The sequence below is a fragment of the Salmo salar genome, chromosome ssa19 (assembly GCF_905237065.1).
Source record: "Salmo salar chromosome ssa19, Ssal_v3.1, whole genome shotgun sequence".
NCBI lineage: Eukaryota > Metazoa > Chordata > Actinopteri > Salmoniformes > Salmonidae > Salmo > Salmo salar.
This window is the reverse complement of record NC_059460.1, coordinates 67,813,809-67,830,887: the sequence shown is the minus strand read 5'-3', so window position 1 is coordinate 67,830,887 and position 17,079 is coordinate 67,813,809. Positions and strand designations below refer to the sequence as shown.

The 17,079-nt window shown below is 43.2% G+C and overlaps 1 protein-coding gene across 7 annotated transcripts in view; it reads right to left on the bottom strand.

The window, feature by feature from the left end:
• LOC106579428 (fibroblast growth factor receptor 2) overlaps positions 1-17,079 on the bottom strand; it is a 125,914-nt gene that overhangs the window by 48,106 nt on the left and 60,729 nt on the right. For 5 of the 7 annotated variants that reach the window (XM_014159330.2, XM_014159333.2, XM_014159329.2 and 2 more), the window contains 3 exons: positions 15,093-15,216; positions 5,616-5,806; positions 3,910-4,054 (listed from right to left, as the gene is read on the bottom strand). In XM_014159330.2, the coding sequence (XP_014014805.1) occupies positions 3,910-4,054; positions 5,616-5,806; positions 15,093-15,216 (460 nt within the window). Of the gene's footprint in view, positions 1-3,909; positions 4,055-5,048; positions 5,188-5,615; positions 5,807-15,092; positions 15,217-17,079 lie in introns of all 7 variants that reach the window. The other 2 variants (XM_014159332.2, XM_014159331.2) reach the window with 1 other exon arrangement.

The window sequence follows — 17,079 nt, the reverse complement described above, 5'->3', positions numbered from 1 at the left end:
CTGTAGGAAATGGGTCTAGGTTTGTCTCTGAGTGGCTATAGGACCACAGCCTGTTCCATAATGCATGTCATCCACCCATGGCTACAAACAATGCCCTTGTACTGTGCAGCCAGGGGGAAATAATAACATGTAGGAACCTTTCTCCAGTCGGCTTCGTATCACCTGGTCCAAAAACCACAGCGCAACACAGAAGGCAGAAGAGCCATGCGGGCGCCACCAGATCAGATACATGGGGACTAGGGCAATAAATTAAAGATACTATTCGCCAAGAAATGAAATCCAATCAAAGAAAAATGTTCATGCTCCGAATACAATAGGTGTAGACCTTATCGTGAAATGCTTTGACAAGCCCATTGCTTGACAAGCCCTTAAACAATGCAGTTTTAAGGAAAATAAGAGTTGAGAAAATATTTACTAAATAAACTAAAGTTTAAAAAAAGTAACGCAATAAAATAACAATAACAAGGCTATATATACAGGGGGTACCGGTACCGAGTCAATGTGCGGGGGTACAAGTTAGTTGAGGTAATTTAAGTAATATGTACATGTAAATAGGGGTAAAGCAACTATGCGTAATAATAGTATTGTGTTCAGAGACAAAACAAGGCTATTATCTGGGAGGACATTGAGGGGATTTTTGTACCTGTTGTCTGTTCATGTGGTGGATTACAGGAGATTAAGTGCTATGGTCCATCTCATTTAATGTCCAGAGTCCAGACATCTCACCCACCCTACATACATGTAGATGTATTCATGTTGGCTGACTCTGTTGTCTGATCTGAACCTCTATCTAAGGAATGAGCATAAGTGTTCTATTTATATGGACTTTAACTGTGTTTGGAATATACAGTGGGGTTCGAAATTATTGATATCCTTGATAAAGATGGGCAAAAATTATTGTATGCTCCAAACATTTTGGAAATTCTATTATTTTATACGGATATAAATGCTCAGAGTAAGAGATTTTGTTTAACAGTAATACTTTTTTTTTTCTCAAAAAGGTAGGAGTCTTTTTTTAATACCTTTCAATAGCTCACCTTGCGAGGATAATGGCACTGAGACATTTTCTAAAATGTTTTATGAGTTGAAGAACACATTGGGAGGGATCTTAGATCATTACTCCATACAGAATCCTTCCAGATGCTTGATATCCTTCGTCTAAGTTTATGGACTTGAAAATGGGTTTCAGATGGCCATTGCAAAATGTTGATTTTGTGGCAAATAACCAGGTTTCCAGCCAACCTTTTTATGTTGGATAAAAACATGTCACGACAGGCCTGGTCAAAATTTGTTGGTAAACCTTCCAAATGTCAACAAAACAAAATATGCTAGAGAAGGTGGGATCTTTTTGTGTCGGTAAAATGTATTATGCAAGAAATGGCAGTGGAAATGCCTTTATGCGCAAATATCGATATAATAATAACCATCTTATCAAACTTGGAGTCACGAGATTATATGGTGTGTGGTCCTCTCACTCGGGAAAGCATACCGTTTATTATGCTACAGATGAAATAAGTTATGATGAACTTCACAGGGTGGTGAAAGTGCACTGTGATGAGCTTGATCATTGCTTTTTTTTGGTCCATAATAATCTCATCATGTAGGCTATACATGCGAGCTGTTCTATATCGAGTGCACGTGACAAGACCAGAGTGGGCACATTTGCTATATAAGAAATGTTTTTTTGTGACAAAACCATCAGTAGAGTTGAACATGCTATGGAAATCCATATAACTTGTATGTTTTATTCGGTACATGGGAATTTAAGCGCATAAGTTATTTTTATGTGCACTACGTCATCAACCACAGCCTTTTACCGTTAACAAGTCAGAAAATCTGTCGCTATTTGGATGGAAACCTAGCTATAGAACAGTGGAGGCTGCTGAGGGGAGGACGGCTCATAATAATGGCTGGAATGGAATCAATGGATGGTATCATATGTGGTTTCCATGTGGTTGGAAACCACGTATGACCCCTCCTCCCCACAGCAGCCTCCACTGCTATAGAACAATTTCTTTGTTGATTTAAGTGTAATTGGGGTTATTGTCTTGCTGAAAGATCCATTTGCAGCCAAGTTTCAGCCTCCTGGGGGAGGACACCAGGTATTTGGCTAAAATGTCCTGGTACTGGGTAAAGTTCATGATGCCGTTGACCATAATAAAGGCCCCAAGACCAGTGGAAGCAAAATAGCGCCAGAGCCACCACCATATTTTACAGTAGGTATGGCGTTCTTTTCTGTTCATGCATTCTCATTTCGATGCCAAACACACCACTGGTGTGCGTGGCCAAAGAGCTCTATTTTCATGTCATCCAACAAATGAAAATGCCTGGAGTTTGCTAAACGGCATTGGCACTTGGATTGGAACCGGTGCTTTGGTCAGATGGCATGAAAATAGAGCTCTTTGGCCATGAACACAAGTGGTGGGTTTGCCGTCAAAATGAGAATACATAAGCAAAAAAGAAAATCTCTTTCTCTGAGCAATTGTATTAGTATAAAATAATATAGCTTAGTATTCGAATTAGTTATTTTATACAGCTATTTTTGCAAATCTTTATCAAGGGTGTCAATGACCCCACGGTAAATCTATGGATGTTTGTCAGTGCAGACATGAGGGACACAGACACACTCGCACAGACACAGAGAGACACACATTTAAAGACACACACACACACACAATCGTGCAGACACACACATACATTTAAACTAGGTCTGCCAAACGATAAAATGTTCTAATCGAGTTAATCGTATGATTTGCTATGATTAATCGCAAATTCAGAATTCGCTCAAATTAAGATGTAATTTAAGATTGTTTATACAAAAAGCATTACAAGAATAATGATGTCTTGATTTATCCCAAAATAATGGTTAAAAAAATTAAGTAAATTGATAAAGCACACCTTTAACCGCAATGTCAACTTGTTTTGGAGACAACATTGTTTTTAGCAGTATATATTTGTATTTTGGATGTTTTCTGTCGATTTTGAACGCTTTCATACAATCTGATTAATCACAATAAAACAAATGTGTGCACTAAAATCAAGTTAACTGATTAACTCTGACAGACCTAATTTAAACACACACATGCAAACACACACACACACACACACACACACACACACACACACACACACACACACACACACACACACACACACACACACACCCACTATATAAAACATATTGAATACATTTTAAACAATTGGCCCTGATAATTGAGAAAGTCAAGCCGTGAGTATTCCAGCTGTAACATTCTTTTTTTTTATCTCAAGGAGAAAAAATAAAAAGGCAATCAATTATCAGAGCCAGGAAAGAGGTGGAGCCTTGAGGGAGTTTTTATCAATTCTCAGGGAATGACAGAAAAGTCACTGACACCGACAGACAGACAGAATCACCAAGACAGACAGACGCCCTTCTTCTGTAAAAACTTGCAGTCCGAGCCAAAATGTACGTAGCACCAACAGACTTTCCCCGAGAACCAGGAGAGAGAGAGAGATGAGGGAGGGGGAGAGAGGCAAACCTCCTCTTGAGTAACGAGACACTCGAGCCATTCGGAGAAGTCGGGTTATAAGCTTAGAGCAAATGTCTCTTTATCTGGCCCCTTGCTTTCAACACACCAAGATAACAAAATATTTGTAATACATATTCCTGCTCTAGTATTACACCGAATTAAATGTTGAGTTGTTGACTGTGTAAATTCATCATTGTATTCTGATATTATGTTATTTCGTTGAGTTTGTGTGTCTTTCACTCCAAAGGAATTTTTCACTTCTCCCTTCCTTCCTCCCATAGAAATCATCAATATAACTTTATTGACCGAACGTTTTAAAACCGTTAGTGAATGACATTGAGAGAGAGTGAGAAAGAGAGAGAGTGAGGGGAAAGGGAGGGCAGTATATGAGTGTATATACCTGGAAGCACCGTCAACCAAGCAGTGTGATAGGAGATCCCAATAGAATTACCCGCCAAGCAGGTGTACTCCCCAGCATCCTCGTAAGTGACATTGGGGAGGTAGAGGACTTCAATCTCCTTGTCCGTGGTGTTTACACCTGCGGTCTGGGAGAGGGTTAGGAGTAGTTGTGGAGGAGGATGAAGAGGAGGAGAAAAAGAGGAGAATGGAGTATGAGAGAGGAAGGGTGGAAGAAGTAAGGGAAGAAGAGGAAGAGGAGAAAGAGAAGGGGCAGGTCGGTGGGAGAGGGAGGGGTGGAGGAGAAAGAAGAGGAAGAGACAGGGATGGAGGAGAAAGAAGAGGACGAGACAGGGATGGAGGATGAGAAAGGGAGGGTGGACGTTAGGAGGATAAAATATATTTAAGGAGTGAGTAGGAAGAAAGTAAGATAAAGGGAAGGAAAAATAGCAGAGAGGAGAGAAGAGGAGGAAAAGCAGAGGTAACAATTAGACCCACAACACCATGAGAGAGGAGTAGCTGGATGGTGTCCATAGCTGGGAGGAGAACGGTCATCCCATCTATAGAGAGATAGAGTAGATGGGAGGAGCATCCAGGGAAGGAGAGGAGCGTCCAGCGAGGGAGAGTCTTCAAAACAAACAGGAAGAGCACCTTGTACCACAAGAAATAATAGCAAACACAATACACCAAAACACGTGATAAAAATACCCTTCACCCACAACACCAGAGCCCAATCGTATCCACACCAGGCCTGGTCATGCACAGTACACACAAACACAGAAGAAGAAGGCATGGAGATCACCCCACTGCAGCCCCCAACACTAACCTGTGCCCTTACAAATCACACCATTGAAATGGGGGGGGGTCGGGGGGAAAAGAAGGAGAGAGAGAGAGAGAGAGACAGACAGAGTTGAAAGGTCTGAGATGGACATAGCAGGATAGTGTGAGTGTGCAGGTACAGTAGGCATTTCCATGGCTGTACAGTCACAGTCAGTAGTTACAGTAGAGCAGCTGGGAAAGGATCAGTCAGTTCACAACCCAGCAGGAACTAAGACCACCACACCGAACCGGGTCAGTGACAGGCCCAAAGAGACCACACGGGAGGTGGTCAACAGAGGTCAAGGATCAGGGGTCAGCGGTTACCTGGGATGACCGTCAGCCAGCCCGACTGGTTGACCTCCCCTATATAATTGGAGACTTTACAGGTATACTCTCCGGTGTCCTCCTCAGTCACGTTGGTGAGTGTGAGCACCTCCACGTCCGAGCTATTGATGCCTGAGCGCTGAGGTGTGTGAGCCACACGCACACACACATGCACGCACACATGTGCACGCATACACAAACAACCAAACACACACACACACGTACACACATACACGGCAGCAGAGGGACAAAACAAAACACAGGCCTGTTACTATCACATCTGCACCTCAGTGCAGGGAAAGGAGGTTACAGGATCCGCCACCCAGACCGGAATACAGCCAGTGTTCCAGTAGTATAGAGGGAAAAGGGGTATTTATTATTCTTCGTAAAGGAGAGAGATTAGATACTATAGGAAGACAGATGGGATAGTAACAAAAATGCTGCTTTTACAAATGGCAAAAAAGTTACCTGAAAACAAAAAAATTATTAGCCTACACTTTGAAGAAAAAAACTGTGTCAATCAGGTCAAAACAGCCAATGAGGGGCCAGGGGGGGGCTGGAACGTACCTTCAGTACACGGACGTAGGGGTGTCCGTCTGGGCCGGTGCGACTACCATTCTTCTGGATGTGCTGCAGCCACTGGATGTGGGGCTGAGCATCACTGTACACCTTACACACAAAGCGTGCGTCCTCCCCTACATGCACACTGGTGTTGGCTGGCAGCCCTGCCTGGAGAATGGGCCTATGAGGGGACCGTTCTAAGATGGAGAGAGAAAAGGGGAGATGTTTTATGGTGAGTTAGTTTGTGCTTGAGACATCGCCATTGGCCATTTCAAACCCCAACCTTGCACCATACACCCCTTGGTAAAAGACAGATTTGTATTTCTAATATCAATGACGGCCAATTGATCAACTAAGCTAGATCACCACTGGGTACCTTGGGAATAAGCATTAGGACACAGACTTCACTTTGTCTAAGGAACTGAAAACGAGCACAGAATACTTGGGGGTGAGGGTTCGGAGAGTCATGGGGGGTGGTATGAGGCTTGCGGGGCACTGGATGGGTTAAAGAAGGAGGGCTTATAAGTGGGTGGCAGAGAAAGGAGAGGGGTGGGAAAATAATAGAGCGAATAAAGGGAGCTCAACAGACAGAGTGAAAATAGAAAGAAAGAGGGGTGAAGAGGGTGAATAAAAAAAGGTATAGAGACAACTTTCATGCACTATGTGTGTGTCAGTCTGTCAGAGTTTTGCCACTAGTAATCTTCCTCTGTGCTGTTCCTCTGTCCATCAGAAGGCCAAATGGCTACTCTCTCTCTCTCCGTCAGATCAGATGATTCCCACCCCTCCCTCGTCTCTTTCTCCCTCCTCCCTACGCATTCCTTGGGCTCGCCGTGTTTATTGTCTCTCTCCCTTCCTTCCATCCCTCGTTTGTGCATGTATGTGTGCATATGTGTATATATGTGTGTGTGTGTGTGTGTGTGTGTGCGTGCGTGCGTGCATGCATGTGTGTTAGTGGTTTAGCGGACTGGTGGAACCTGCCTGAAGTCATCATGTAGTCTTGATGGCTGCTTGGCGTTGCTACTGATGACTTATTCACCAGTCTGCTCTCTGACCACACTGACTCGAGTGTTTCTGTGAAATGTATGTTTGTGACTCGAGTGTTTCTGTGAAATATATGGTTGTTTGCATGTATAGCATGTGTCAGGTGTGGATCTATCCATAACTGCATGGATAGCATGGCGACTATGACGTACTATCCATATATGTTATAGACACCATGCTACCCATGCATTTATGGAGAGACCAACACCTGACACATACTGTACACACACACACACCCACTCTGCCCTTTTATTATCCCGATTCACTCACCCGAATCAAATACAAACATCTATTTATCAATTAACTTCTCTAGGGTAGGGGGCAGTATTTTGACATCTGGATGAAAGACATACCCAAATTAAACTGCCAGCTACTCAGACTCAGAAGGTAGGATATGCATATTATTAGTATATCTGGATAGAAAACACTCTGAAGTTTCTAAAACTGTTTGAATGATGTCTGTGAGTATAACAGAACTCATATGGCAGGCAAAAACCTGAGAAAAATCCAACCAGGAAGTGGGAAATCTGAGGCTGTAGTTTTTTCAAGTGATTGCCTATCTAACACACAGTGACTTAGGGTTCATTTTGCACTTCCTAAGGCTTCCACTAGATGTCAACAGTCTTTAGAAAGTTGTTTGAGGCTTCTATGGTGAACAGAGAGTGAACAAAGGAAGTTGTTGACTCAGGAAAGGACATGAGTTTATTGGCGCACATTCACGTGAGAATGTAGCTGTGTTACATTACATTTTTCAAGACATTGGAATCGTCCGGTTGGAATATTATTGAAGTTTTATGTTAAAAAGGCCCTAAAGATTGATGCTATACATCGTTTGACATGTTTCTACGAAAGTAAATATAACTTTTTTAAACTTTTCGTCGTGAGATTTTCGGCGAGCTTCCTACATTTGCAGTAGTTTACTGAACGCGCAAACAACAAGGAGGTATTTGGACATAAATGATGGACTTTATCAAACAAAACAACATTTATTGTGGACCTAGGATTCCTGGGAGTGCATTCTGAAGAATATCAAAGGTAAGTGAATATTTATAATGCTATTTATGATTTTAGATGACTCCAAAATGGCGGGTATCTGTATTGCCTGCTGTTGTTTTCTGAGCGCCGTACTCAGATTATTGCAAAAAGCTTTTTTGAAATCTGTCACAGCGGTTGCATTAAGGAGATGTTTATCTATAATTCTTTGAATAACAGTTTAATATTTTATCAACGTTTATGATGAGTATTTCTATAAATTGATGTGCTCATTCACCGGACGTTTTTGAAGGAAAAACATTTCTGAACATTACGGGCTAATGTAAAATGGGTTTTTTGGATATAAATATGAACTTTATCGAGCAAAACATACATGTATTGTGTAACATGAAGTCCTATGAGTGCCATCTGATGAAGATCATCAAAGGTTAGTGCTTAATTTTAGCTGTATTTCTGGTTTTTGTGATGCCTCTTCTTGCTTGGAAAATGGCTGTGTGGCTTTTCTTGTTTAGGTGGTGTCCTAACATAATCTAATGTTTTGCTTTCGCCGTAAAGCCTTTTTGAAATCTGACAATGTGGTTGGATTAAAGAGAGTCTTATCTATAAAATGGTGTATAATACTTTTGGTTGTTTTGAATTTGCCGCCCTGCTATTTCACTGGCTGTTGAATAGTGTGTCCCGCAGGTGGGACGGTCACGTCCCACATACCCAAGAGAGGTTAAGTCATTAGTAAAGTACTTATGGCTGCTGGGAGTTGGTAGTTAGGAGTTGAGGAAAGGGACAGACTTCTGTGGCGTCTAAGCAGCACCACTAAACTCTGGGTAACCTGGCGGCTTGACACGCAGAGCCATGGGGGTCAGGGAGGGGTTGTTGATCGGAGGGGGATAGGGCCAGGCCCGGACCAGGGGAAGAAACTGAAGAAGGAGTGAAAGAAAAGTGGAGGGGGCTGGGCATAAACAAAGTACCCGCGGGGTGACTGGGTACCACTGTGGGTGAGCAGGCTGGTGAAGGCCAACGGGTACCACTTGTTGACGTCTCGGAGACGCTCAGTCAGGGCACAGATCTGTGTGTGTGTGTGTGTGTGCATGTGAGTGTGCACTGCATGTATGTGTGTTTGTCTGGGGGGCCCTCCCCCTGCGCCCGTATTCAGCCAGAAAAGGCTGGTCTAGCTTTGTTTTTAATGGCTGATCCTGTTGGTCATTTGGGCCCAAAAGCCCGATAAGAACAGCCTTCCAGACACTCTCTCCCCCTCCATCTCTCTTTCTGTCTCCACCCCTTCTCACACTCTCTTAAACAGTAAAAATCAGTAAAATTAAGCAAGAGGTTGGGGGGGGGGTTAATCTGGAGCCGGACATAAAAAGGGTTTACTGCTGAGCAATAAAACAGAACAAAAAACAGAAACAGAGAGAGTCTGAAGGAGAGCTTTAGTTAATCCCATAGCAAGGAGGCCTGGAAGGGGGAGAATATGTGTGTGTGTGTGTGCATCTGGAGGCTACAGCCGTGAGGTATTTGAGGGTATTTACACTCAGGATTCCATCTCTTGTCTGATAGTGTTGTGAACATTTCCCTTTATTACCATGGAGACCCTGACAGAAGGCTAGGGCAAATTAACAAAGGGGGTCAACTCTCCTGAGAGCTGAGCTTTACAACCACATGGACAAATAACATCCAAGACCTCTGGGAATTAAACCACAATGTATTGTGTATTGACCTAATGGTTATCAGTAAGGCATTGATGAACCGTGTGGGGTAGTTGCCCCTAGATGCTGATCTGTGGTCAGTTTTTCATTTTCTACACTAATGGTTAAAGTTAGGATTGGGGGAGGGAAAGCTGATCCTAGATCTGTACCTAGGGTAAAGGTCTCACCGGAGCTTGATGAACCCTAGAGGACAGAAGTGCTTTGATGCCCACTGGCTGTTTTTCATGTGGTACAGTAAGGACAACAGGGAAACAAATAGATACAGATTAAAACATTGGCCAAAGACCCCCCACAGACACACTGGGGCTGGTACAATTACCGTATAACTGTTTAACCGACGGTTATGAATGAAGACTGTAATGAAAATAAAATAACTGTCATAAAAAAAATATATACTATATATAGTATTTTGACTGGTACTGTATATACAGTAACAGTCAAAAATTTGGACACACCTACTCATTCAAGGCTTTTTCTTTACATTGTAGAATAATACTAATAATAATCACAACTATGAAATGACACATAGAATCATGTAGTAACCAAAAAAAACTGAAAGAGTAGGTGTGTCCAAACGTTTGACTGTTACTGTATATATATATATATATATATATATATATATATATATATATATATATATATATATATATACACACACACACACACACACACACACACACACACACACACACACACACACACAGTAACAGTCAAACGTTTGGACACACCTACTATCATTTTTTTTTTTTTTATATTAGGAACACATGCTCTTTCCATGACATAGACTAACCAGGTTAATCCAGGTGAAAGCAATGATCCCTTATTGATGTCACCTGTTAAATCCACTTCTATCAGCGTAGATGAAGGGGAGGAGACGTTAAAAATCCTCCTTTAAGCCTTGAAACAATTTACACATGGATTGTGTATGTGTGCCATTCAGAAGGTGAATGGGCAAGACAACATATTTAAGTCAGGTATGGTAGTAGGTGCCAGGCGCACTGGTTTGAGTGTGTCAAGAACTGCAACCCTGCTGTGTTTCACGCTCAACAGTTTCCCATGTGTATCAAGAATGGTCCACCACCCAAAGAAGATCCAGCCAACTAGAGTCCATGCCCTGATGAATTGAGGCTGTTCTGAGGGCAAAAGGGGGTGCAACTCAATATTAGGAAGGTGTTCCTAATGTCTTGTACACTCAGTGTATATATGCATTTATTTATTGTGTAGAATGAACAGCTGACTGAAGGCGTAACGGCCGGACATTCATGCAGTTGAGTCTGTTTCGGTTGTAACATGGAAACTTAACAACGTGATGAAACTTTGTTGCTCCTTGCGGAAACAAGTAAGGTATTATAGCAAACGTGAAACAAGCAAATTGTTGTAGCAAACGGGTCTTTGGTTGCCTAGGCAATGCCCCCTCCCTCCAGCAGCACATACACTCTTAGAAAAAGGGGTTCCAAAAGGGTTCTTTGGCTGTCCCCATAGTATAACCCTTTTTGGTTCCAGGTAGAACCCTTTTGGGTTCCATGTAGAACCCTTTGTAAGGGTTTTACATGGAACCCAAAAGTGTTCTACATGGAACAAAAATGGTTCTACCTGGAACTAAAAAGTGCTCTTCTAAGGGTTATCCTATGGGGACAACCAAAGAACCCTTTTAGCTTCTAGATAACACCTTATTTTTCTAAGAGTGTAGAAACGTAATGAATATCATATCATTCTATTTCTATGGCAGCACATGCAGTCAGGAGGAGAGGAGAAAATGTACTTATATATATATATATAATATAATATATATATACACACTGCTCAAAAAAAATAAAGGGAACACTTAAACAACACATCCTAGATCTGAATGAAAGAAATAATCTTATTAAATACTTTTTTCTTTACATAGTTGAATGTGCTGACAACAAAATCACACAAAAATAATCAATGGAAATCCAATTTATCAACCCATGGAGGTCTGGATTTGGAGTCACACTCAAAATTAAAGTGGAAAACCACACTACAGGCTGATCCAACTTTGATGTAATGTCCTTAAAACAAGTCAAAATTAGGCTCAGTAGTGTGTGTGGCCTCCACGTGCCTGTATGACCTCCCTACAACACCTGGGCATGCTCCTGATGAGGTGGCGGATGGTCTCCTGACAGATCTCCTCCCAGACCTGGACTAAAGCATCCGCCAACTCCTGGACAGTCTGTGGTACAACGTGGCGTTGGTGGATGGAGCGAGACATGATGTCCCAGATGTGCTCAATTGGATTCAGGTCTGGGGAACGGGCGGGCCAGTCCATAGCATCAATGCCTTCCTCTTGCAGGAACTGCTGACACACTCCAGCCACATGAGGTCTAGCATTGTCTTGCATTAGGAGGAACCCAGGGCCAACCGCACCAGCATATGGTCTCACAAGGGGTCTGAGGATCTCATCTCGGTACCTAATGGCAGTCAGGCTACCTCTGGCGAGCACATGGAGGGCTGTGCGGCCCCCCAAAGAAATGCCACCCCACACCATGACTGACCCACCGCCAAACCGGTCATGCTGGAGGATGTTGCAGGCAGCAGAACGTTCTCCACGGCGTCTCCAGACTCTGTCACGTCTGTCACGTGCTCAGTGTGAACCTGCTTTCATCTGTGAAGAGCACAAGGGCGCCAGTGGCGAATTTGCCAATCTTGGTGTTCTCTGGCAAATGCCAAACGTCCTGTAAGCACAACTCCCACCTGTGGACGTCGGGCCCTCATACCACCCTCATGGAGTCTGTTTCTGACCGTTTGAGCAGACACATGCACATTTGTGGCCTGCTGGAGGTCATTTTGCAGGGCTCTGGCAGTGCTCCTCCTGCTCCTCCTTGCACAAAGGCGGAGGTAGCGGTCCTGCTGCTGGGTTGTTGCCCTCCTACGGCCTCCTCCACGTCTCCTGATGTACTGGCCTGTCTTCTGGTAGCGCCTCCATGCTCTGGACACTACGCTGACAGACACAGCAAACCTTCTTGCCACAGCTCGCATTGATGTGCCATCCTGGATGAGCTGCACTACCTGAGCCACTTGTGTGGGTTGTAGACTCCGTCTCATGCTACCACTAGAGTGAAAGCACCGCCAGCATTCAAAAGTGACCAAAACATCAGCCAGGAAGCATAGGAACTGAGAAGTGGTCTGTGGTCACCACCTGCTGAACCACTCCTTTATTGGGGGTGTCTTGCTTATTGCCTATAATTTCCACCTGTTGTCTATTCCATTTGCACAACAGCATGTGAAATTTATTGTCAATCAGTGTTGCTTCCTAAGTGGACAGTTTGATTTCACAGAAGTATGATTGACTTGGAGTTACATTGTGTTGTTTAAGTGTTCCCTTTATTTTTTGAGCAGTATATATATATATATATATACACTGATATGACCAAAGTCATTTGGCTGAGCAATAACCATCATTTAAAATTCCATGACCGTCACAGCCATAACACACACACACCCACAGCAACACACAGTCTGGGACACAGACCCATATTCATAATCATAAGAGTAGATTGTTGAATAACTCAGCAGGGAAAAACACACACACGGGCATGCAATATATACAGTGTACACACATTTATCTGACATTTGACTAACCCAAACCCTCTGATTTAACCCCCTCTTCTCCCCCACCCTCCTGCTAGTTTATTTTGCAAGATGACCAGTGCTCTACATAATACATTGAACATAACACACACACACACACACACACACACACACACACTCTAGTCTTGTTTGCTCCAAAGGTCAGAGTAAAGGGGTTGAGTGAGTTATGTTTGAACTTGCTGTGTCCCCTTGTAATACTGCTGACCAACGTTCCCTCTAAGCTGCGCACATGCGAGAATGAACTTCACTCAATGAGAATGAACTTCACTCAACTTTGTAGAATTTTCCCTGTTATTTAACACTATCAGCGTGTCCCTTTACTGTGACAATATTAGCCACTTTCAATGCAACATACCACAACAAAACAAACTATGAAAGACAGTATGCAAAACTAACTATGCAAGAGATTTGGTTGTAGGCAGAACGCATTGGAGTAGGATTTTATTGCATTGACATAACCAATCAGAGCTGCAGTAGGACTATATCACATAGACCATTGCCATATATGGATCTGTGTTCTTCACTTCGAACTGGACTGTTCTACAGCATGAGCAGTCGTGAGTAGATGCGCTTGTTTTGAGATCAAACCGAGAGCTTTATGTAGCCACGTGTGCACATTTCGTTAATATCCTTTGCTAGTTAGTGAGCCCAGTTATAGATAATTTGCAGTCAGCAATAGGGAAGTGATTGCTTCCTACAAGAGCACAAAGCAAGTCAGGTAAAGAGCATTTTGTTTGTCTTAAAGGGGCAGTGTTGTATTTTGAGACAGGCTTTAATAAGCTAAGTAGCCAATAGGCAGAGGGTAGCATTAATTCTCTGTAATAATGGAAGGCGAACAATAATGCATTTTATTTTGTTAAGTGGTTTTTGTATCAAACAACACAACATTTTCAGTCACCTTGTCTGAAGGACAAGTGGATTAACAGTTTAATGTCAAGCTCTGAATGTTTTTTTCAAAAGTCTCATGGAATATAGGTCAACATTGAACATCACACATTGGCTGCTACTGAAGGCTGAATGATAGAACAACTATTTCCATGTTAAAATGTTATGGGATGCATTTTATCCATTGTTTTTGATGGAGCCACAGTAACCTACTTGCCCACTGTTAAAACTGAAATTTAAAGTGGGTACAGCCTCAGTGTTCACAGTAAACGTGAGCTGAAGGTTGCACAGAATTTTAACAATGTTCAAGAAGGCCAGAAATTTGCTCAGTGCCCCAAAACATTTGAGGTAACATTGCTGCTGACCACATTGGTTCTGTTTGTTCCCCGAGAGAGGCTCAGCAGCATGTACTCCCACCGTCCCTCTCCAACTCCTCTAACAGTCACATCCCTGGCCCCTTATGTCCAGCCGACTTTTGCCGGATTCACAGTGTTGGGCCAACCCGAATAGTACTTGGCTGGCCTGGATATTTTATTTTCACAATGTCTTTTCCCGCGAGTTTCCAAAAAATGCGGCTGATGCGTAACCAGGCAAGCACAGTACAGTTTGGCTTGTCTTGGTGTGAATCAAACTATTGCGACTAAGGAGCAAACAATTTCAAAGACTGCAGTCACCCAAGTCATAGACTGTTCTCTCTGCTACGGCACGGCAAGCGGAACAGGAGCATTGTTGGTTAAGGGCTTGTAAGTAAGCATTTCACGCTAAGGTGAAATACCTGTTGTATTCGGCGCATTTGACAAAACAAATTAGATTTTTTATTTGGCCAGGGCCCTGCCTACATACTGTACATGCATCAATCCTGCCCATAGAAACAGACCTGGCACACCTAGGCAGCATTCCCTCTCTGTACTTACATACAGTGTAGTAGCATGCACCTGGGGATCAAACAGACAGCAATAATCCTCAACCCCACCCTGTCCCCAACACCCTCTGTGAGAATCCCCTAATGCTGGCCCAAACAAGTAATGTTTAGTTGGAGGCGGCAGGTAGCCTCAAGGTTAGACCATTAGGCCAGTACCTGAAAAGTTGCTGGTTCAAATGCCGCTGTGCCCTTGAGCAAGGCACGTCACCCCAAATGCTCCAGGGACACCGGCAAATGGCCTAACCTGGTTCTGACCCCTACTTTTCGCAGATGTTATTATTAACCCCCCATCCCTCCCTCACTCCCAGGCAGGCCCAGTGCTGTACTCACCCACTACATCCAGGGTGTAGGTGTGGTTGATGGTGCCATATGCGTTCTCCACCAGGCAGGTGTAGTTGCCCTTGTCGGATGGCACCACACTCTCCATGATCAGGGTCCAGTGCTGGTGACGCACCTGAAAGGGAAAACAACCCATTAATGTGAATCTCACACAGGAACATCCAAACCAATGCAAACTGCAGATTGATGGAAGGCCAGAGAGCGTAAGTGAGGGGGCTCAGTGAGTGACGGGCGGTCAGGTCTATTCTCACGAGCGCATCATGGTGAAAAACAATATTACGGGGAGTGACAGACTGGTCCTAAGGTGAGCTGCTACCCCCACCCAAGGAATTTCACTGTTTTGCTGAGACTGTGGGGTGGAGTGCTCTCCCTAAGCTACTACTTACCACCTCTACTCCTTAGAACACGAGTGAAAACCCTGTAGATTCTAAATATTCTACTTTTTACTACTTAGTGAGAAAACACTAGATATTCTCTTTTATTTTAGGGCACTTGTTTTGCATGGGCAAGTCAAGTGGAGTGTGTGTGTTTACAGAACTGTCACTAAAGACAGTGAGGAGAGAGAGTTCTACTGAATACCGTGTTTATTAGAATGAGACTTTCTACAGAATTAAAGCCAAGGGGAAACATTCTCCGGAACTTCCCATGAAGAGATGGCTGTGTTTCCTCGTAAACTATCACCCATTAACTACATGTGTCACTGTTTCCTTCCCTATTACATCCAAACACACTAGATAACTTGCAAATGAATCCATCACTGTAAAGTGTAATGTGACTTTTAATTGCACTTTAAAAAACATTTGATTTGATTTCGATAGATTGGATGATTCCCCAATTGTATTATCTTATTCAGCTGAAGTATTTTTATATACAGTGCTTTCGGAAAGCAATCAGACCCCTTGACTTTTCCACATTTTGTTACGTTACAACCTTATTCTAAAATGTATTAAATTGTTTTCTTTCTTCATCAATCTACAAACAATACCCCATAAAAACAAAACAAAAACAGGTTTATAGAAATGTGTGCAAATGTATATATATATATTGTGGCAAAGAAGGGGGTCGAGTGATAAATGGCAGATATGTGAGAGCAGAACTAATAAACGGCCTCTGCCCGATCACTAAAATGGCCACCCGATCAGAACTACAGATCACAAAATGGCCGACTGCCAAAACTACAATTCCCAGAAGCAAGGGGAACCCTCAGAAGGTGGAGCCGACCCACAGATAAAAGGTCAAGAAAAACCAGGAAGAGAGAGAGAGGGCGGGAAGGATCTATGAACCATAGAGAAGGAGACAATCTACATTGGCTGGATTTACCGTGTACGAGCTGGACTGTTTTGGACTTACCTGTTGGTGTTTAGACCTGGACCTACCGAGAACCAGATTTGTGTACCGAACCCTGCAATCCTTGACCTTACCTGCGGCCTGGGTGGACCAGGACAGCGAAACAAACACACAGGTACTGTCATGTTTGAAAGAACTTTCATTCTGGGCTGACTTTGGTGACAGTTTCACACTTAATTTGTGACAAATGCTCCTAACCTTGAAGAGGTTTGCCACTATATATATATATATATATCACATTTACATAAGTATTCAGACCCTTTACTCAGTACTTTGTTGTAGCACCTTTGGCAGCAATTACATCCTCGAGTCTTATTGGGTATGACGCTACAAGCTTGGCACACCTGTATTTGGTGAGTTTCTCCCATTCTTCTCTGCAGATCATCTCAAGCTCTGTCAGGTTGGATGGGGAGAGTCGCTGCACAGCTATTTTCAGGTCTCTCCAGAGATGTTTGATCGGGTTCAAGTCCAGGCTCTGGCTGGACCACTCAAGGACATTCAGAGACTTGTCCCGAAGCCACCCCTGTGTTGTCTTGGCAGTCTGCTAAGGGTCGTTATCCTGTTGGAAGGTGAACCGACTCTCTTCCCTGTATATATCAATGTCGCTCTTGCTGCAGGTGATTATTTGATC